Source organism: Nomascus leucogenys, chromosome 3 (assembly GCF_006542625.1).
Source record: "Nomascus leucogenys isolate Asia chromosome 3, Asia_NLE_v1, whole genome shotgun sequence".
NCBI lineage: Eukaryota > Metazoa > Chordata > Mammalia > Primates > Hylobatidae > Nomascus > Nomascus leucogenys.
The window spans coordinates 155,127,596-155,151,524 of NC_044383.1; the positions used below are offsets into that span (position 1 = coordinate 155,127,596).

The 23,929-nt window shown below is 43.2% G+C and overlaps 1 protein-coding gene across 2 annotated transcripts in view; it reads right to left on the minus strand.

The window, feature by feature from the left end:
• Positions 1 to 23,929, minus strand: part of WDR27 (WD repeat domain 27) — a 233,870-nt gene that overhangs the window by 207,485 nt on the left and 2,456 nt on the right. Inside the window, exons 2-5 of one of the 2 annotated variants that reach the window (XM_030809983.1) lie at positions 19,303 to 19,484; positions 18,993 to 19,188; positions 5,003 to 5,144; positions 3,314 to 3,438 (exon numbers count right to left, since the gene is read on the minus strand). In XM_030809983.1, the coding sequence (XP_030665843.1) occupies positions 3,314 to 3,438; positions 5,003 to 5,144; positions 18,993 to 19,181 (456 nt within the window). In that variant the 5' untranslated portion in view covers positions 19,182 to 19,188; positions 19,303 to 19,484. The remainder of the gene's footprint in view (positions 1 to 3,313; positions 3,439 to 5,002; positions 5,145 to 18,992; positions 19,189 to 19,302; positions 19,485 to 23,929) is intronic. The other variant, XM_030809982.1, reaches the window with a different exon arrangement.

Consider the following 23,929-nt stretch of genomic DNA (forward strand, 5'->3'; position numbering starts at 1 on the left):
ATTAGTCAACATAAATGATTATCTAAAACAGAAAACAATAAAATGAGCACAAAAATAATAAAAATGTAGCAACACAATAAAATATGTCAGAATCAAAAAGAAAAAAATAACATCACTTCCATAAATAAACCCCTGGTGGATTTGAAGAACTGGAAACAAAAATGAAACAAGGTTAAAAACAGTTCCCAGGCACTTGGTCAACGCTGCCAAGACAGAGGCACCAAGTGGAAACTGTAGCAGTCTACACCCTGTCAGGTCAGGTGCACACTTGCTGGTCAGGTCTACACTGTCAGGTGCACACTCATGTCAGCTGGATAGAAACTGAATTCGCATTCCATTTTCTTCTAGAGCCTCATTTCGGGCTGACTGAACCCTCCACTCCGGGACTGGCTCTTCTGCTCTGGGCCTGGGAAATGCCGTGGAGAAGAATTCGTGCTTGGGCGCTCCCAGGCCCTGAATGCAGCTGTGGGAAATCCAGGGCCGCAGAGCCGTCCTGTCAGGAATCCAAGCCCAGCCAGCGGCCCTGGCAAAACATCCGGGCTTGGTGTTTCTATGGAAATCAGGATAGCGGGTGCCTTGCACAAGTGGGGCAGAAACAACATCACTCAGGCGGCAGTGGCCGTGAAGCAACCGCACAGCTCCTGTCACCACAGGTCTTTCCACAGCACATGCCACGTGGGAACGCCGTCCAGCGTCCATCCCTCACCTTAAAGCCTCTGTCCTCGGACACCGAGATGAGGGTGCCTGCTCGCCAGGGACAGAACTCCACCGCAGTCACCGGGCCCAGGTGGCCCTGCAGCTCGGCCCGGACAGCCTGAGTCTGAGAGAATGTGTGCAGGAAGGTCGGTGGTGGAACTTTGTGGTGGTTATTACCATCAGGACATTCTATGTATGTCATAGAAAATAGCTGCTATTAAAATAAAGCCCCTATTATTCCTCTTTTCAAGTTGGAACTCTGTATATAAAGCAAGGGTGAAAAGTCAGATGTCCGAGCTAAGAGGAAAGCTCAGGCCACAGGCACAGTCTCAGCAGTGCTAAAAGGCGACACTGACTGGAGCTAACCCTGAGCGAATTAGGAAGCTGGCGTCTGCTCAGGAATCCTGTCCCCCCACCAGCTGCCCCATGCATCCGCCCTGAGGCTCCCTGCCTGTAACTCAGAATGTACTGTTCTGCGTTCCCAATCCCTCAGCATCTGTTCTCCACCTGGGGCTTCCTACAAGACAAGATGGTGCAGCAATAGGCGCTCATGAGTTACCCTTTCCTCCTGAAGTCCCTAAATCCTCCGACAGCCAAGACAGCACCCCAGAAGTCAGCGTCACAAGCTGGAGACACACAGGGCTTCCCGTTTATGTGGAAATCAGGCTTGAACAGCACGACTGAGTAATGAGAGCATCGGGGGTTCCTAAAGGTCACAGTCATCGCCCCGAGAATAACCCCAGGAGACTCCAGGCGCGATGGGCACTCTTCTTGAATTTTACAGCACTCCATTTAAATAAGACAAATATCCCTTAATACACATGCAGAAAAAATAAACATGTATATATATGGTGACTTAACTTACAAATAGACATTTAACTCTGGAAGACTTTCTTTAGTAACACAACATATCGCCATCAATAAATACAACTTAGAATACTGAGTATATTATGCCAGTTACCATCAGATTGTTAAAAATAAAAGGCAATGCTATATAACCTGTGTAGGAATAGGGAGAGTTATGAGACTGTTATGAAATATACATTTTCATTTTCTCCAATTTCTATAAAATAAAGCTAGTCCATTGTCTATGATATGAATAATATTATATCCTGAAAAATATTTAAGTTATTTCCTTTTGACATTTTATGTTGATTAAAAAGTGCCTTTTACCAGAAAGTGCTCAGTATTCATTTGAAGTCTTTCAAATCAAACAGTATAAACTGTTGACTTGCTGAGTATGCTGTTAAAAGAATGTGAGTTCTTCATGGACTCACGTGGCAAGCATTCCCCATGTCTGAAAGTCATTCTCCCTGAGTGAAGTGTCTTTCAATTGACACGCCTGCTGCTAAGGAAGCGTGGGGAGGATCTCACGGAATGCACAGCATCTGCAGCAGGCACCTGCTTACTCACCTGCTGTGTGCCCGACTCAGGGGTGTGGCTCCGACCTGACCCCAGGCTTATTGTTCTCTCCATCTGGGACCCAGTATCTTCCTTCAAACACTAACAGTTTTCTGCTTCTTCCTAATTCACTTTGGTTTTCCTTTTCCTGACACAACAATGTTAATTCTTTGCACATTAATGGTAGTTTTGTTGTAAATGGTGGGGTGGCCTAATGTTAATCTATCTATCACAGGATGTTTACAACAAAACATGAAATACTTACAGCTCAAACACCAACATATCCAGAAAGCTTTCACAGACAGACTAGAAATAGTGTGAAGCCCTTTACCTAACTCCTAGATACTTCCCATCATCTCTCTGTGGCTTAACTCATGATGTGAACTTTTCAAATTTATGAGCCTTAATTTCATAATTAGTCCAAAAATAGTTTGAAGACACAAATGTCTTCTCTCCCAAAATGCCCATTACACACGAGGCCCATGAGAACCAATTAATATTCCATGCCTAACATCCTTCCTCGCCTATGTTTATTAAGTGGCTATCAAAAGAAAAGCTATGCGGGCAAACAGCTTTGTCGGCCATGTTGACAAAACGACCCCAGGCCTGGGGTCCTCACCAAAGTCAGGCTTGGGCAGAGCAACAATTCAGAGAAAACAGAAGTCCTCCTTCGTGTTCCCTTAGATTTCCACTTCCTGATTTGTAACACTGCTTTCTAACACTGCAATGGGGCAGCTGACTGTTCTAGTCACACACGAGGTTGAAATCACACAGGCAGGAAGAGGTGACACATTTCCTTAAACTAACCCTGGTGACGAAATGGCTGCGAAAAGTCTGATTCCTGATGAAAAGAACATTTTGATAGAAGATATAAACAAAAGCGCTATGCTAGGAAGGATGCCTACAATCAGGGAATATCTGAGAAATAAAAGTTTTGCAGAACATGTTTCTTTAAAGTCATACCTGATACCCAGATTCCATAGAGTTTTAATATTTATATAAATATTACTATCTGATACCAGTGGTTTTCCAATTGCAAGATAAAGATATGATTTTATAAAAGTAAACTAAATTGCAGATATAGCTTAAAAAAAAAAAGAAAAAAAAAAAAACGAGTACAGAAAAAAAGAAAAGACTGCTGGGCAAGGTCCCAGAACCTGGGAAGCCCCATCAGCTAAGCCCTTCCGTGAAACCCGCGTGTGAATTTCAATCTTACCTCAATATCCAGCATGAATATTTTGTTTCCAGCACACACGGCGACAACATGATCATCTGGGCTCAACTGTAAACACAGCACCTTTCCCAAAAGCGAGCCCATGACAGTCCCTCGAGGGACCAGCCCTAGAGTAAGTTTCACCATTAGTGCCAGTTTACCAAATGCATTCAGCATTAATTAATCTGAGAAAAGTACTGAGAATGTAACCCTCTATTCTAAAATTACTGAGAGAATGACAATGAGCTTTGATGTGATTTTGATTCTTTAAGAATATCAAAAATACTGGATATACAGAAGTCTTCTGAAAACCTGGGGAATGAAGCACTTCCTGCAGAGAATCTCAGCATCGAAACAGGAAGATGCCTTTCTCTAGAGGCTGCAGTACCCGTGCAGTGAGAGTCACGCACATCAAACTGCATGTTTCGATGCTTCTCACCCACATCCAACCCCATGTCCACCCTCATGTCTAGGTTCAGCTAACACTGGTTGGAAGGAAAGGTGTAGGGGCCTATCCAACCCAGGCCTCCAGGGACTAAGCAATGTCAGGACACCCACAAGCAGCCAGGAGGTTCCCAAGACCCGGACAACATGTGCAGCAGCTGCAGCCTGATGCAGAGCCCGTCATGCAAATCCACAAAAGTGAAGGAAAAAATGGCGGGCAAGGTCATCTGGTCCTAGTGTGCACCATGGACCTACCACCAGCAAAATGCAGATATACTCCACCCAGAGCCTGTGAGAGACACATGTGCTCATGTCCCACAGCCACCAAGTCTAGAGAGAGACACGTGCTCATGTCCCACAGCCACCCAGTCTAGAGAGAGACACGTGCTCATGTCCCAAAGGCACCTGGAGCCTAGAGAGACACACGTGTTCATGTCCCTACATAGAATACATAGATTTATAGTCTCTCTGCATTTATGTTTTAATGTAATCCTCTAACTTCTCTATATAATTGCACAAAAGTCAAATTCCTTCATGTGGTCCCCACCTAACTTTTCGACTTCCTCAGATGACACTCTCCTAACATCAGCATGCTCCAAGCACACAGGCAGGTTCTCACTCTTCCCAAGGCCTTGGCACATTCGTCCCTTCTCACCCTCACCCTCAGCCCACATGCCCCTCCCTGAGATCCTGCTTCTCAAAGTGCTCCCACGCATGTGCACGTTGCCCTGGCCTCATCTGCCTTCTCCTCTGCACACTCACAATTCACAGCCACTCGGTCGCTGGCTTACACAGTGTCTCTCTCAAACTCTGAGCTGTGACTTCCAGAGGATTTGGGACCAAGCCCTTCCTATTCACCACTGTGTCTCCAGCCTGAAATATTACAGGTGCTCAAGACACCTTGCTGTGCCAGAAAAGAATATTTCAACTTTCCTACATGTTTTCAGGTTGATACAAAATGGACAGTTCTTAAAATAAAAAGGGACAGAAGATCAAAACCAGTGAATCTGTAAGACCAGCATAACACACAGCAAAGGTCAGTGAGTCCCAGTGGCCCAGGGCCCTTCCCATATAAAGCACCCTGCTTGCATGCCTGGTTTCAGGGAAAGGGAATACAAAACTATCCCAAATCCCCCCGAGGGATTGGTGTTACCCAAGGGAAACACCCCTCGGGTGGTACCAAGTATACTGAAGGATGAGTTATTCCTTTTGTAGGTTTTTAAAAACATGTTTTAGATTTTCATTTACCTTGAAGTACTTTCTCTCTACATTCATCCAGGTTCCACATTATAACATAATCCAGTGATGCCGAGCACATTAGAAGTGGGTTCACTTTATTTCCAAAAGCTATAGCAGTAACTGGCTGATGGTGTCCTCGTAGGATTAGAAGCTGGGAAAATGTAACAAAAATAAAACACAGATCATAGACATTTAAAAATAAGAGTATAACAACATAACATCAAACCTAAGAAATTAAAAGATTGAGTTTTTCAAATACATTTATCTTATATATTCATTGTTAATTCATTTGTTAAAATCCCTGCTATGTACTACTAAATTGTTCTCTCAAGTTAACCATTTCACTGCTATTCACTGTCACACACACTAATAAAGGGATGTGTGAGGGATGGGTTACCTCGTTCTTCCATTTCTTTATCACTTATTAGTTAACCAAATATAGAACGTGTCTCCACTAACTGCCAGAAGAGGTAACAGCTGAGCTGAAAACTGAAGAATGAGGGGTGGACGAGAGGAGGGGAGCACTGAGGTCCCCGGGAAAACAAGACATGGGTAAGAAACTGCTGGGACAAGCCAAGGAGAGAGAGGAGGCTGGAGAAAGGTGAGGCCCAGGTGTGGGGACCTTGGCAACTACACAAGGAGTGTTGATAGCACTCTAGGAAATTAAAATCCAACAAAAAAATGCACAGTCAGAATAATACAGTGACTAGATTTGTTTTCCAGGAATAAAACATCACTACAAGTATGGAGCAGATGAGTGTTGGGGTACACAGGGCTGGAGAGACAGACAGGAATGCATGAAAACACTCAAGGGAAAGCCAATAAAGACCTGGACTAAGGTAGTGACGATGGAGATGGAGAGAAGATGATGACTGAAGATTCCATGACCAATGGATATGGAGGGATGGAGGGAAAAACAAAAGCAAAGGGATAGGGTTTGACGTTAAAAGCCTGGGTGAATGATGTCTCAAGAACAAAGGGAAAATGGGATGGGACTGGGGGTCCGTAGTAAGTTGAGATGCTTACGAGGTGATGTTAAATAGACAACAGGCACTTTAATATTAGAAATATCACCGGAGAATTCCACTTCTAGTAAAGGCAGGATACGTCACCTCATCAGTACCAACCCTACTGATGAGAATTACAAGAAAAACTGGACAAAATTAAATGTATATATATATACACACACACATATATACAAACATACACACATATACGTATACACACAGAGAGACACACATTTTGAAGGCATCAGAAAGCAACCAAGTCGTTGAAGAATTATGATAACAAGATTATAGGGAAGAAAAAAACTGAGGGAAGTGACCCCAGATGCTGGGGTCACTTATCCCATAAAGATATCAACTATAAAGACAATTTTCTGACAATTCCACTAAAGGCAGCTGAAGAGCTGAGATCCAATAAGGGCACAAAAATGGTGTAATTACATGAGTCATCTTCAGGGACACAAACAGAACTATCATATTGGGAGAAGGGCAAAGATTTCGGTCACCTTACAAAGTAATTTTGTGATACAGCTGATTGCCTTAATGTTGAGAACTCTACAATTTTTTCCCATAAAGAAATATGAATGGATTTTAGTAAATGTCTGCCTAGAATACAATCTACTAAGGTGAGAGGGATGGGCATGCTGCTAAACCCCCTAGGCTTAGAATGGGAACCCCAAAAAAGACAAAATCCAAGGAGTAAAGATGAACTGTAAATAAAACAACCCTCATAAGAACTGACACCCAGCTATGAATTGTCTTAACACCTGACCGGCTTAGGGTAATCTAGGACTGCCAGTGCCCTGAGCATGACTGGTTACCAGAAGCTAACATAAATTTGATCTGCAAGAATGTAAGAATCCAGAGTATCAAATCAGCTATACTTTTTTTTCATATACAAAATCCAGCAATCTAAAAAACAACCAAGTATTCAAGGAGACAAGACCATTTAGTCAAAAGCAAAGAAAAATAAAGAATAGAGAAATGCAATGCCTACAAGTCATCCAGATAGACTTGAAACCAAACTAAAACTGATCCAAATGTTAGAATTACTAGACAAGAACATTCAAACCATTATTAAAACATTTTCCATATGTTCAAAAGTTAAGTAAAGGCATAGAAGATATATAAAAGTCCCAAACCTAACTTCTGGAGGTGAAAACTAGAATTAGATAAAATTTTAAAAAACACTTAGTGGGATTAACCGCATATTAGATGTTGCTGAGGAAAATATTGGTAAATTTAAAGACAAAGCAATAGAAGTTATATAAAAATGAAAGAGAGAAAAAAATACATTCGTAACTATGAAAGAGTATCAGTGAGCTGTGGGAAACTTCACATGACCTGACATACATGTAAGCAGGGTTCACAACATTTGGGAGGGGGGAATGTTTGAAGAAATAATGCCTGAAAATTTTCCAAATTTTTATGAAAACCATAAACCCGTAGAACCCCAGTGATAAAGTTTGGATGTCCCCTCTTTCATGTGCGTCCATATGAAGAGACCACCAAACAGGCTTTGTGTGAGCAATAAAGCTTTTAATCACCTGGGTACAGGTGGGCTGAGTCCGAAAAGAGAGTCAGCGAAGGGAGACGGGGTGGGGTTTTATAGGATTTGGGTACATAAAGGAAAAAGGGGGGTTGTTCTCTGGTGGGCAGGAGTGGGGGTCACAAGGTACTCAGTGCGGGAGGTTTTGAGCCAGGATGAGTCAGGAGAAGGAATTTCACAAGACAATGTCATCAGTTAAGGCAGGAACAGGCCATTTTCACTTCTTTTGTGGTGGAATGTCATCAGTTAAGGCAGGAACCGGCCACCTGGATGTGTACATGCAGGTCACAGGGGATGCAATGGCTTAGCTTGGGCTCAGAGGCCTGACACCCTCCAAATCCCATGTTGAGATGTAATCCCCAGTGTTGGCGGTAGGGCCTACTGGGAGGTGTATGGGTCATGGGGGCAGATCCCTCATGGCGTGGTGCCATCCTCACCATGGTGAGTTCTGAGATCTGGTCATTTAAAAGTGTGTGGTACCTCCCCCCCACTCCTTGCTCCTGTTTTTGCCATATGACTTGCCTGTTTCCCCTTTGCCTTCCACCATGATTGTAAGGTTCCTGAGGCCCTCACCAGAAGCCAAGCATTTGTTGGTGCCATGCTTGTGTCGACGAAAGAGTCGAACTCTGTAAAATGTTTCAAGAGATTTATTCTGAGCCAAATATGAGTGACCATGGTCCATGACACAGCCCTCAGGAGGTCCGGAGAACATGCACCCAACGTGGTTGAGGTACAGCTTGGTTTTATGTACTTTAGGGAGGCATGAGACATCAACCACATACACTTAAGAAATACATTGGTTTCGTTCAGAAAGGCGGGACAACTCAAAAGCTGGGGCTTCTAGGCTATAGGTAAATTTAAACATTTACTGGTTGACGGTTGAGTTTATCCAAAGATCTGAGATCTACAGAAAGGAATGTTCAGATTAAGATAAAGGATTGTGGATACCATGTTTTATTGTGCAGAGGAAGCTCTCAGATAGACTTGAGAGAGAGCAGGCTGTAAAATTTTTCTTATCGGACATAAAAGGGTACCTGGCTCTTACTTAATTATCTCCTGGATCTGGGAAGGAATGAAGGAAAACAAAGGGGAAAGGGGATTCTCTATAGAATATGGATTTTTCCCACAAGAGACTCTGCAGGGCAATTTCAAGGTATGGCAAGGAAATATATTTTGGGGTTGAATATTTTTTCCTTATCTCATAATGTTATGCCAGAGTCAGACTGAAAAGTCAGTCATGATATACAGGGTCAAATAAAACCCATCTAATCAGAATTTATGGTTTGTAGGGCATGACTCCCTAGGCCCCTTAGGTAGGAATTTGGGCAAGATAAAAAATCAGAGTTTAGTCCTCACTTGTACAGCCTGCAGAACCATGAGCCAATTAAATCTCTTTTCTTTATAAATTACCCAGTCTCAGGTATTTCATTATACCTCAGGACTAAACTCTGACCTTTTTCTTCTGTCCAAATTCCTATCTAAGAGGCTTAAGGATTCACACACTAAAAACCATAAAGTCTCATCAGAGGGTTTTATTTAACCCTAGATAACGTGGCTTACCTTCCAACCTAACTCTGGCATAACATCACATGACAGATAAAGAAGGGAATTAAAATATGTTAACTCCAATTATGTTTCTTTACCATATCTTGACGTAGGCCTGCGAAGCTGTCTCTTGTGGGGGAAATCTACATTCTGCAGAAGATCCCCTTTCCTTTGTAGGCCTTTTTCCTGATCCAGAAGAGTATCCACTAAGACTCTGGCACTTTTTAAGTCTAATAAATATTTACAATCTATTCTCTCTGAAGCCTGCCACCTGGAGGCTTCTTATGTATATTGGGGACCTTGGTCTCCACAATCCCTTATGTTAACCCAGACATTCCTTCTGTTGAGTCTAGGTCTTTAGATAATAACACTTTCAACCAATTGCAATTTAGAAAATTATTGAATCCACCTATGACCTGGAAGCCCCCACTTTGAACTGTCCCACCTTTCTGGACCTAAGCAATGTACATACTACATGTATTGATTGATGTCTTATGTCTCCTTAAATTGTATAAATCCAAGCTGTAGCCCAACCATTAGGCACATGTTCTCAGGACCTCAAGACTGTGCCTCAGGCCACTGGTCGCTCGTATTTGACTCCGAATAAATCTCTTCAAATATTTTACAGACTTTGATGCTTTCATTGACATAGCAATTCATGAAAGGCCTAATACAGAAAATCGGTACCAGGAAGTGGGGCATTGCTATAAAGATACCTAAAAATGTGGAAGTGGCTTTGGACCTGAGTAACCAGCAGAAGTTGGAAGAGTTTGGAGGGCTCAGAAGAAGACAAGACGCTGAGGGAAACTTTGGAACTTCTTAGAGACCAGTTAAATGGCTGTGACCAAAACACTGACAGTGGTAAAGACAGTGAAGTCTAGGCTGAGGAAGTCTCAGATGGAAATGAACTTGCTGGGAACTGGAGCAAAGGTCACTCTTGTTATGCCATAGCAAAGAGCTTGGCTGCATTCTGTTCATGCCCTAGGGCTCTGTGGAAGCTTAAACTTGAGAGTGATGGCCTAGGGTACCTGAAGGAAGAAATTTCTTATCAGCAAAGCATGTAAGATGTCTCCTGGCTGCTTCTAACAACCTACAATCATATACAGGAGCAAAGAAATGTCGTAAAGTTGGAATTTATATTTAAAAGGAAAGCAGAGCATAAAAGTTCAGAAAATTTGCAGCCCAGCCATATGGCAAAAAGAAAGTGTTTTTGGTGAGAGGAATTCAAGCAGGCTGTGGAGCAACCATTTACTTAAGATATTTGTATAACTAAAAAAAGAACCAAAGGCTGATAGCCAAGGCAATGGGAAAGGCCTCCAAGACATTCCAGATATCTCCAAGGCAGTCCCTCCTATTACAGGCCCTGAAGCCCAGGAGGAAAGAATGGTTTTGCGGGCCAGGGCCTGCTGCCTCACACAGCCTCAGGACACTGCTCCCCTCTCCAGCTCTGGCCTCAGCTCAGAGGACCCCAGATACAGCTTGGGCTGCTCTTTCAGAGGGTGCAAGCCACAGGCCTTGGTGGTTTCCATGTGGTATTAAGCCTGCGGGTGCACAGAGTACAAGAGTAAAGGAGGCTTAGCAGCCTCCAGCTAGGTTTCAGAGGATTTGTGAGAATGCCTGGGTGCCAAGGCAGAAGCCTGCTGCAGGAGTGGAGCCTTCACAGAGAGCTTCTACTAGGGCAGTGCCAAGGGGAAATGTGGAGTTGGAGCCCCCACACAGAGTCCCCACTGAGGCACTGCCTACTAGAGCTGTGAGAAGAGGAGCACCATCATCCAGACCCTAGAATGGCAGATATTCCAGCAGCTTGCACCCTGCTCCTAGAATAGCTGCAGGTACTCAACCACCAGTGAAAGCAGCCACAAGGGCTGAACCTTGCAAAGCCACAGGGACAGAGCTGCCCCAGGCCTTGGGAGTCCACCCTTTGCACCAGTGTGCCCTGGATGTGGGACACAGAGTCAATGGAAATAATTTTGGAGCTTTATGATTTAATGACTGTCCTGCTGGGTTTCAGACTTGCATGGGGCCTAGAGCTCCTCTCTTTTGGCCAGTTTTTCCCTTTGGAAATGGGAGTATTTACCCAATGCCTATAATCCCTTTGTATATTGGGAGTAAATAATTTGTTTTTTTATTTTACAGGCTCATAGGTGGAAGGAACTTGCCTTGTCTCAGAATAAACTTTGGACTTAGGACTTGGGACTTTTGATTGAGTTGATGCTGGAACAAATTAAGGATGAGGATTAAGCTCTGATTTTTTTTTATCTTGCCCAAATTCCTTTCTAAGGGGTCTGGGGAGTCATGCCCTACCAACCAGAAATTCTCATCAGATGAGTTTTATTTGACCCTTTCTATCGTGGCTTACTTTCCAATCTGACTCTGGCATAACAAGGAAGAAAATCAAAATGTTTTACCTCAAAATATATTTCCTTGCCATACCTTGAAATTGTCCTGCAAAGTCTCTTGTGGTAAAAATCCACATTCTGTAGAGAAACCCCTTTCCCCTTTGTTTTCCTTCCTTCCTTTCCAGATCCAGGAGATAATCAACTAAGAGCCAGGCATCCTTTTAAGTCCAAAAAGAAACAATTTACAACCTGCTCTCTCTGAAGTCTGCTATCTGAGAGCTTACTCTGCACAGTAAAACTTGGTCTCCACAATCCTTTACCTTAAGCTGAACATTCCTTTCTATCGATCTCAGACCTTTAGATAAACTCAACCAATTGTCAACCAGAAAATGTTTAAATTTACCTATAGCCTGGAAGCCCCTGCTTTGAGTGGTCTCACCTTTCTGAACGAAATCAATGTATTTCCTAAGTGTATTTGATTGATGTCTCATGCCTCCCTAAAATATATAAAATGAAGCTGTGCCCTGACCACCTTGGGCTCATGTTCTCAGGACCTCCTGAAGGCTATGTCACAGGCCATGGTCACTCATACTTGGCTCAAAATAAATCTCCTAAAATATTTTAGAGTTTGACTCTTTTCGTCGACAAGACTTTGGGGGACTGTTGGAAAGACATGATTGTATTTTGCAATGTGAGAAAGACATGAGATTTAGGGGACCGGGGTAGAATGATATAGTTTGCATGTCCCCTGCAAATCTCATGTGGAGATGTAATCCCCAGTGTTGGAGGTGGGGTCTTGTGGGAGGTGTTTGGGTCATGCCAGCTGATCCCTCATGGCTTAATGCTGTCCTCACCACAGTGAGTGAGTTCTCATGAAATCTGGTCATTTAAAAATGTATGGCACCTCTTCCTACTTGTTCCTGTTTTCACCCTGTGAAGTACCTGCTCCCCCTTCACCTTCTGCCATGACTGTAAGGTTCCTGCAGTCCTAATTAAAAGCAAAGCAGACGTTGGTGCCATGCTTGTACAATCTGCAGAACCATGAGCCAATTAAATTTCTTTTCTTTATAAATTATCCAGTCTCAGGTATTTCTTTATAGCAATGCAAAAATGGCCTAATACATACAAGAGTAAGAAATATGAAGAAAAATACGCCAAAACATAGCATGATCAAATTGTTCAAAATCGGTCATATAGAAAGTTTTAAAGGCAGCCAGACAAAAATAACCGATTGTATACATGAGAACAAAGATAAAGATAATAACAGAATTCCCATTGAAATGATAGAAGAGCAACATATTAAAAACCTGAAGAAAAATCTGTCAAACTAGCATTCTCTACTCAATATAAATGCCTTTCAAAAACAAGGCAAAATAAAAACTTTTTTAAACACACAAAGGCTGAAATAATTTATCACCATATTTGCACTGAAACATATGTTAAATAAAATACTTCAGGCAGAAGGAAAATGCTACCAGATGGAAACATGCATGTACACAAAGGAATGAAGAGCACCAAAAATATAATTATGTGGGTAGATGTGCAAGATATTTTTCTTTCTTAAATTTAAGAGCCTTAAAATTAAAAAAGAAAAGGCCAAGTGCAGTGGCTCACGCCTGTAATCCGAGTACTTTGGGAGGCCGAGGAGGGTGTATCACGAGGTTAGGAGATCGAGACCATCCTAGCAAACATGGTGAAACCCTGTCTCTACTAAAACTACAAAAAAAAAAAAAAAAAAAAAAAAAAAAATTAGCCGGGCATGGTGGCACACACCTGCGGTCGCAGCTATTCAGGAGGCGGAGGCAAGAGAATCGCTTGAACCCGGGAGGTGGAGTTTGCAGTGAGCCGAGATTGCACCACTGCACTCCAGCTTGGGCGACAGAGCAAGACTCCATCCCAAAAGAAAAAAGAAGATATTTTTCTTATTGTTTAAATATCTCTAAAAGATCCCTGAATGTTTAACAAAAGTAATAATGGATTGTCAGGTTTGTAGCATATGCAAAAGTAAAATGCATGACAACAAAAACATAAAGGTTGTGAGAGAGGAAATGAAAGATATACAATGCTAACATTAATGAAAATAGAAAGTAGCCAAAGAAGATCTCAGAGCAAGAATATTACCAGGGATCAAAAAACAGTATCACTTTATAATAAATGAAGTCAGTTCAAGAGGACGTAAAATATACTAAACACATATGTGCTTAATAAGAGAGTTTCAAAATACATAAAGTAAAAACTAATGGAAGATAGATAAGTTCACAGAGTCATAGATTTCAATATGCCTCTTTCAATAACTGATTGAACAACTAGACATGAAATCATCAAGAATACAGAAGACTTGAAGAACACTATTAGCCACCTCAACCTAACTGACATTTATAAAACAAAAGACACAAACACAATTATTCCTAATAGTGTTACTTGCAATAGTCAAAACTAAAAATAACCTAAATTCCCACCAACAGGAGAATGTATAAAGTATAATATATCCATACAATGAATATTACTCAATAATAAAGAAGAATGAACTACTGAATGCAATAACATGGATCTCAATTATCCTGAGTGAAGAAAGCCAGACAAAATGAGTAAATATCAGACATCACCAAGCTAGTGAAATAGAAGCTAACCCACTCATATCCCCTGACAATAACAAAAATTCTGCACCCATTCATGGTCCAAAGTCTCTCTACAGGAGCCTCAGAATTCAGGTAGAAGTTGTGAAACCCCAGTGGAGCCGAGATCCTAAAAGGCCATTTTGAGAGTTCAGACCCACACCTAGGTGGCTGATACACTAAGCGTGCTCTCAGCTTCAAGCTCAGAAATGGCCCAGTCCTCCAAGGGGCTTGGCTACCACCTCATTTGGCCTTGAGCCTGATGGCACCCCTGCCCCAAGAAGAAATACTTCTGGGCTGTCCAATGTCCCCGAGTCTCCAATAAAGGCCTGACAAACAGTCTCACAGGCTGCCCATGGTAAGCATGCTCCCAGGCCCAACAAACAGCTATGTGCCCATGTCTCAGACTCAACAAAAAGACCCATGGGTTGCCTTTGGAGGCACACCACCAAGCGAGCTGAGCAGCCCTGTTCCCATGTCCTGGGCCTACAACAGCCCTGTGTCCACACCCAGGAGACATGCCCCCACGTCAGCCAAGCAGCCATGTGCCCACATCCCAAGCCAGAGGAACGGCCTCACTGGACACCCTAGCAGACATGAACTGAGGCCAGCCAATAAGCTGTGTGACTATGTCCTGGGACTGAGAAGCAGCCCTGTGGGTTTCCCCCAGCAGATATGCTCTCAGACAAACCCAGCAGCTGTGTGCCCACTTACAAAGCCAGAGAAACAGCTCTGTGGGCCATCCCTAATGGGCATTCCCACAGCCAGCTGAGCAGCCTTGTGCCTATGTCCAATGCTGGAGAAACAGCCCTAGGAGCTGCCCCAGCAGATATGTCCCTATGCTGGCCAAGCAACCATGTGCCCATGCTCCTGGCCACAATAACATCCCTGTGGCCCCAACCCCAGCAAGCCAGACCCCAAGTTGGCTGACCCTATGTGTACATGTGTACCCCCAACCTGAGTAATACCAGGTGAACCCATCCTTGGCAAAGCTACACAACCATCACCACGAATTCTCTTAGTCAAGGCCATTGAGAAACTCATAAATGTCACTAGTGTGGATTACAACAGAAGAAACCACACGGATACTACACTACTACATCCACCTAGAACCAAGACCAAAAGACCCCACTAAACTGACACCCCAGGACACATTCATACAAATAAATCCCTATGAAACGTGCTCCATATAATTGGAAGGTGCAACTTTCCCATCAGATGCTCTTAAATCAATGTCAGGACATATCAACCATGAAAATCAAAGAAAAAAAAAGCCAAAAACAAACAACAAAAAAAAGTCACCTCCGAAGGAAAACAACAATTTTCCAGTAACAGACACCAATCATAAGAAAATATATGAAATGTTGGAAAAAGAATTCAAAATAATAATTTTAAGGAAATTCATTGAGATTCAAGAGAATACAGATAGACAATTCAACAAAATCAGGAAAACAACCCATGATTTGAATGAGAAATTCAACAAAGAAATATATATTATTTTAAAAAGAACCAAAGAGAAATCCTAGAGTTACAGAATTCAGTGAATAAAACTTAAAAACATAATTGAGAGCTTTAACAACTAGATTAAGCAACTAGGCTTGATCAAGCTGAAGAAAGAATTTCTGAACTTGAAGACAGGACTTTTGAAATAATACCAGCAGACAAAAAAAAAGAATAGAGAATAAAAAAGAATAAAGCCTATGTGATTTATGAGACATCATTAAGCAAATAAATATTCATAATATGGGCATTCTAGCAGAAGAAGATAAAGAAGAAGGTGAGGAAAACATATTTAATAAATCATAGCAGAGAACGCCTCAAGTCTTGGGAAAGAGACGGAAATCCAGGTCCAGGAAGCTCGAATAACCAAATAGTTTCAATCCCAATAGGTCCTTTTAAAGGTACATAACAGTCAAATTGTCAAAACCCAAAGACAAAGAAAAAATTAAAGCAGCAAGAGTAAAGCATCAAGTCACACATAAGGGAACCTCTATTTGACTAAGCATATTTTTCAGCAGAAACCTTACAGTTCAGGAGAGAATTGGTTGCTATATTCAAAGTACTGAAAGAAAATAAACTTCCAGCCAAGAATATTATACCCAGCAAAGCTATTTTTAAGAAATGAAGGACAAATTAAATCTTTAGAGACAAAGAAAACTCAACAAATTCATCACCACTAGACTGGTCTTATAAGAAATGCTCAAGGGAGTCTTTTACCTGGAAGTAGAATGATGATAACCACCATCATGAAAACATGGAAAACTATAAAACTCCCTGGTAGAACCAATACACAAAGGAGAAAGACAAAGGAATCAAATCTATAGAAAACCACCCAACTGAAAAAATAAACAGTAAAAGAAGTAAGGAACAAAAGATATACAACTAGAAAACAATCAGTAAAATGACAGGAATGAGTCCTTACCTATCAATAACCCTGAATGTAAATAAATAACATTCCCTATTAGAAGATATAGACTGGATGAATAAACAGAAAAATATGACCCAACTATATGTGGACTACAAGAAACTCATTACACACATAGTCTTAAAGTGAAGGGATGGAAAAATATATTTCACACAAATGGAAACCAAAAGCAAGCAGGAGTGGCTATACTTACATCAGATAAAACGGACATCAAGTTAAAAGCTATACAGAGACAAGTACTTACATTATATAATAATGCACTCCCATATTTACTGCAGCACTATCACAACAGCCAAGATATGGAATCAACCTAAGTGTCCATCCACAGATAAATGGATAAAGAAATGTGGTACATATACACAATGGAATACTATTCTGCCATAAAAAGACTGAAATCCTGTCATTTGCAGCAACATGGATGGAACTGGAGGTCATTATGTTAAATGAAATAAGCCAGGCACAGAAAGACAAATATCACATGTTCTTACTGATATGTGGAATTAAAAAGTGGACCTTGTGGAAGTGGGGAGTAGAATGGTGGTTACCAGAGGCTAGGAAGGGAATTGGGGAGAATGAAAAGAAGTGAGAGAAGGGATAAAAAATACAGTTAGATAGTAAGAATAAGTTCTGGTATTCAATAGTACAGTAGGAAAATTACAGTTAGTAATAACTTATTATATAATTCAAAATAGCCAGAAGAAAAAAACTATGTTACTAACACAATAAAAAGATGAATGTTTGAGGTGATGGCCATCCCAATTATCCTGATTTGATCATAACACATTGTATACTTGTATCAAAATATTACATATACCCCCAAAATATGTACAGCTATTACATGTCAATAAAAATTAAATTGCTGTATGATTCTGTGTACATAAAACTCTAGAAAATGCAAACTAAAGGGGCAGAAAGCCTGTATTTATAATATAAAGAACTCCTTCAAATCAACGGAAAAAAGACAGATAATCCAATAGAAAAAAATGGCAAGAGATTTGAAAACATATATCACAAAAAAGAATATCTAAATGGCCAATAAATGTGCAAAAATGTGCTAAACCTCTTTAATAATCATGGAATTACTAATTATAATTAGATACCACTATGCCCTTTTTGAAAGGCTAAAATAAACAAGCTTAAGTGAAGATATGGTTCAACTGAAAGTCACACAGCATTAGAAGAAATACAGATTGGTATAACCAATTTGGAAATCTTCTTGGCATTATCTACTGAATATAGACATCCCTCACTATCATGAGGGATTGATTCCAGGAACCCCACATAAACCAAAATCTGTGTACACCCACATCCCACAGGTGGCTGTGTGGACTCCACATATATGAAAAGGTGCCCCTCCAAATATGTAGTTTTCATATCCTGAAAATTCTATAGTTTTGACCCACATTGGGTTGAAAAAAATCCAATGTGAACTAGCACAGTTCAAACCCATGTTGTTCAAGAGTCAACTGCTTATGTATCCTTTACAACTCAGCAATTATGTGTGCACCAAAAGACGTATGAAAGAATCTAGCAGCCAAAAAACTGAAATACAACAAATGTCTACCAACAGAAGCATGGATAAAGTTTGGTCTGTTTATATAAGTAGAACGTAATTCTGCTTATTATTCTATAATAAAAATAGATAAAGTGTGGTCTATTTATATAAGTAGAATGTAATTCTACTTATTACTCTATAATAAAAATGTGTTTTTATTTTAGCCTTTCAAAAAGGGCATAGTGGTACCTAATAAATCCTAATACTGTATAGCAATGAAAATGAACAACATGGATGAATCTCATAAACATGTTGATTAAAGAAACCAGCATAAAAAAGTACGTAACGTATAATCACATTTATATAAAGTTCATCATAGGCAAAACTAACCTATGGTATTAGAAGTCAAGATAGTGTTGCCTTTTGGGGAGGAGAGAAGTGGGCAATGATGGAGAAGAGGCGTGACCTAGGGGTGGTTACCTGGGCATATTCATTTAGTTATAGTCATTGCAACATGCACTTATTATGTGGAACTTTTTTTTTCTAAGTAGTTTATACTTCACTGAAAAAGTGAGAAAGGTCAATCTAAACATTCAAATGTAGGAGACTTGATTACGTTAAGACAAACCTTTTCAATCAGTTTCTTACTGAAGAAACTTTTAAAATTAATTCCAGATCACTTGTGTTCTAAATATAAAAATATTATAAAATACATAAAAATAAATTTAAAAATAAATAAAAAAAATATAATGTTTTTATCAATATTTTTCTCCCATAGTTGGTAGCTGAATCCACAGACGGTAATGCTGTCTGAACAGCATCAAAGACATGGAGAGACAAGGGTAAGGCCTTCATGACACTGGATATAGACGGTAATGCTGTCTGAACAGCATCAAAGACATGGAGAGACAAGGGTAAGGCCTTCATGACACTGGATATAGACGGTAATGCTGTCTGAACAGCATCAAAGACATGGAGAGACAACGACAAGCCCTTCATGACACTGGTTATATAACTTGTTCAATACCTGATGAGAAGGATCCTTAGCGTTCCATATACAAAGTTCAGTCCCATCCAAAGGGAAGGCACAGTCCTGCATGCTGCAAGCAAGCTGAACATGAGACACAGACTCCTCGGATTCAACCAGGTATTTTTCTATAACTATATCACTTAGACAGCCACCATTACTTGAGAAAATGTCTTGGGGATTTTCCATCTTCAATCTGAAAACAAAAAGTACATAGAAGATGACTATAGATATCATATTTAATATAGAAAAAAAGTCTATTACCTATTGATAGTTACTAGTTTGACCACACACACATACCACATCATACCTACTTATTCACCTCTCCTCACCCCAAGAAAAAAAAAGAGAAATTGCTGAAAACTCTGGAGCTTCCACATTCTCAACTGCTCCATTCCCCTCATGGGCTTTCCAGTTAAGCAAACCTTGACTCAAATACCACTATTCCCACTCAACAGATCCTGCTTAGGCCTTCTCCAGCAGCTTCCACGACTGTCAAATGAGAACAGTTACTGATGGGCAAAGACTAAACAATGATCCACGTGGCATGGGTGCAGCGCTGGCACTTAGCATTCTAAACATTGTTTACTGAAATGACTAAGACACAAAGTTATTTTCTGAATTGACCACAGCAAATCAGTTGTTAGGAAACTGCAATTGGAACCCACATCGCCCATAACTAACCTGAGCTTTATTCAACAATTTCGAAACACTCTATGTAATCACAGTTAAGCTACCACAGGTTCTATAATCAGTGATTCACTGGCTATGTTTCATAAAGCATAAACTAATGAAACACTGACAAAAATAAAAAGTTTCAGGTCTTCATCCAACTTTACACTTAACTTCACAGCATAATCACTTCCAGAAACATGTGGGAATGGCACTGGGGTTATCCTTGATTCCGTTGTACCCCACACCCCACTGCAGGCCGGCAATAGATGCACCTGAAGGCACAGACAACAGACCTGCTTAGAAAGTGATGGGCAAGCACCCAAACATCCAGTAGGGTCATGCAGGCTGTGGGTATTCAAAGGCCCACCCATGAGGCCCTCACAGTGGTCATGTGGAGTCAGAGGATCCACCCACGCAGCCTTCATGCTGGTCACATGGATTCAGAGGATCCACCCATGAGGCCCTCATGCTGGTCACGTGGATTCAGAGGATCCACCCATGCGGCCCCCACGCTGGTCACGTGGATTCAGAGGATCCACCCATGCGGCCCTCACGCTGGTCACGTGGATTCAGAGGATCCACCCATGCGGCCCCCACGCTGGTCACGTGGATTCAGAGGATCCACCCATGCGGCCCCCACGCTGGTCACGTGGATTCCGAGGATCCACCCATGCGGCCCTCACGCTGGTCACGTGGATTCCGAGGATCCACCCATGGGCCCTCACGCTGGTCACGTGGATTCCGAGGATCCACCCATGGGCCCTCACGCTGGTCACGTGGATTCCGAGGATCCACCCATGCGGCCCTCACGCTGGTCACGTGGATTCCGAGGATCCACCCATGCGGCCCTCACGCTGGTCACGTGGATTCCGAGGATCCACCCATGCGGCCCTCACGCTGGTCACGTGGGTTCCGAGGATCCACCCTTGCGTCCCTCACGCTGGTCACGTGGGTTCCGAGGATCCACCCATGCGGCCCTCACGCTGGTCACGTGGGTTCCGAGGATCCACCCATGCGGCCCTCACGCTGGTCACGTGGGTTCCGAGGATCCACCCATGCGGCCCTCACGCTGGTCACGTGGGTTCAGAGGATCCACCCATGGGGCCCTCACGCTGGTCACGTGGGTTCAGAGGATCCACCCATGGGGCCCTCACGCTGGTCACGTGGGTTCAGAGGATCCACCCATGGGGCCCTCACGCTGGTCACGTGGATTCAGAGGACCCACCCATGGGGCCCTCACGCTGGTCACGTGGATTCAGAGGACCCACCCATGCGGCCCTCACGCTGGTCACGTGGATTCAGAGGACCCACCCATGCGGCCCTCACGCTGGTCACGTGGATTCAGAGGACCCACCCATGCGGCCCTCACGCTGGTCACGTGGATTCAGAGGATCCACCCATGCAGCCCTCACACTGGTCACATGGATTCAAAAAATCCACTCATGTGCTCCTCGTGCTGGCCCTGAGAGATTCTCCTAACCCAGCCTCTGCCTCTCTCTTCCTCTTCACCGGCTCCTCCCTCCACTGCTACTCTTTCTATTCACTCTTTCTTCCAGCTCTTACAACACAGCAGGGCTTTTATTGCCTCAGGATGCACACTTTATCTTCATGTTCCATTCCTCTTCACCTCTGCACCTTGGGAGCTCTTCCCATTCTCCAGGTCTCAGCAGAGGCCCCTGAGAGCTGGCTCCCATCCCTGCCCCCCTACCCCATCCACCTCCTTCCCAGCACTTCACACCATCTAAACTATTTTGCCCTTAGGAGGCAGCAGGACATGGATCCATGGCCGGACTGCTAGGATGGAATCCTCTGTCTGAAGGACCCTTGGTCAGACAGGAATTGCAGAGAAAGAAAGAGCACTGTCAGGTGCTACTCATCAGTAGGACCTTCCGCTGCCTGCCTGCCAGCCCCCTGACTGAGAAGTCTGACATTCCAGGGCAAAGTATGACTGCTCAGCACCACCTCTGTGCTGCGAGCAGGGCAGCAATAACAATTTCCTGTGTGCAGGGGGGAGCAGAATTTCACAAGAGAAGTGAGGCAAAGGAGAATGGACCACTTGAGATCATCTTTTGAAAATACTTCAAAAGAGGCTGCGCACGGTGGCTCACGCCTGTAATCCCAGCACTTTGGGAGGGATTACCAGCTATCTTTTATCTCTTTGTCTTATGTCTTTATTTCTACACTCTCTCGTCTCCGCACACAGGGAGAGACCCGCCGACCCTGTGGGGCTGGTCCCTACAGACAGAATATGAATGTGCTTGCATTTCCTGATGTGTGCATAGTAAAGAAATAAAACCACGACTCACTAGTGTGAAGAGTTCACAGAAACAATGGTGTGAAGCCAAGGAGAGAAGGAAGCCTTGTCAGGACACATAAGCCACCTTCACGAGGAAGCACTAGCCTGCGCTCAGAATCTCTGGGTCAGTCTGGCCCCAGTGTGCACAAGCTGATGTCCCACCTCTCCAGCTGCCCAACACCTCCGTTCCTCGGTGTTCTCAGCTTCAATGCCTACCTCTGCCTCAGTGTACTCGGCTTCAATGCCTACCTCTCCTGCCTCTCCTGCTCCATGGCAGGGTGGTACAGACAGGGATGAGGGAGTGTTTGGTGCAGACAGAAACATTATCAGGGACACCCTGACACACACACACATACACACGTGTCCGTGTCACGGACATGAGTCCAGGGCAGCTAACTGAACCGCAACTTATCCTCCCATTGAACAGAGGTCAGATGTCCCCTAAAATCATTTGTGTAAAAAGTTATTTTTCTATCTGTTAAAATATTCATTTTTCTATTTCTGTGGTCTGGCAGTTTTCCCCAAGCTCTTTCTGCTTCCACCCTGGAGCCACTATAAGAACATGGCTGGACCACATTTCCAGCCTCTGGAGTCGAGGGCAGCCGTGCACCAATTTCTGGTCTGGAAAGCACACCATGCATGCACAGGCTTGGTCCTGTCACAGCCCGTGCACAGCCCTTCATGCTGGAGGCATGGAGGGCTCTGAAGGAAGAGGAGAGGGGCCACAGTGGTGGCACCTGGCGGCCTGTGCTGCTCCCACTAAAGGGTGACCAGGACACCAGGCTGGACTGTTGTGTAAGCAAGAGAGAAACATTTATTGCATGAAGCTGAGGTCACTTCTGTCAGCCTACCTTGACCGATGTGGGTACCTTGAAGTAGGACGCTTCAGTGACGCTGTAGGATGTTGCTGAGTGACTTGAGTGATGCGGCACAGAAACAAATTCAGGAGGGGAAAAGCTCAAGACTCACGTTAGGCAGTGACAAACACGTTCAACTGCAACGACCTGTAATAACGCAGAAAACTGACCACAGGCTTACTCATCCTGCAACCCTACAGGAAATTATTGCAAAGAATAAGCATTAGCAGCCAACACACGGAACTGGACTAGAGAACTGACTGGTGTGCAAGCGGAATGGACAGGAAAAGAACGAACAAAGAGCAGTTGCTGCAGCACTGGGACACCTGAGTGCCCTGAGAGGCTGCAGGGAGGGATGAAGGACCATCAGGTCTTGGCCTTTCAGCAAAGATCTGACCTAGGATGGCTACCTTCCCACTCAAGCCTTAGTTCCACACAACCTCAGGGTATCAGCTGACCAGGAGACCAAAAGAAAACAAAGTCAGGCTTGAACAGTAGACACAGGAAGAAAGACAGTGGCATCACCAGCACAAAGAGCTGACGAGATATACACAGACCACATGCTGCTGTGCTCGTGAGGACACGATGAGGCCTAAGAAGTATCAAGCAATGAACAGAATAAGGGCACACGGTGGGCTCAGGGCTGACTGCCTGGTTCCCACTGCCATGCTCCAGGAGTGAACTATGGCAGCCTTCCAAGACAGCATCCTCACAGCCACATCAGATGAGACCATGGAGGAAAAGGACCAAGGGTAGAATCAAGGGCCTCAGAAAACAAGCCAGCCACAATGGCTCACGTCTGCAATCCCAGCACTTTGTGGGGCCCAGGCAGAAGGATCACTTGAGCCCAGGAGTTCAAGACCAGCCTGGGCAACATAGTGAGACCCTGTCTCTACTTTAAAAAAAAAATAGTAGTCAGGCGTGGCAGTGCATGCCTGTAGCCCTAGCTGCTGGGGAGGCTAAGGTGGAAGGATCGTTTGAGCCACAGAGGTTGAAGCTATAGTGAGCTGTGATCGTGCCACTCTACTTCAACCTGGACAACAGAGTAACATCCTGTCTCAAAGGAAAGAAAAAGAACAATGGACAAGGGAATTCCTCCCAGATAGCAG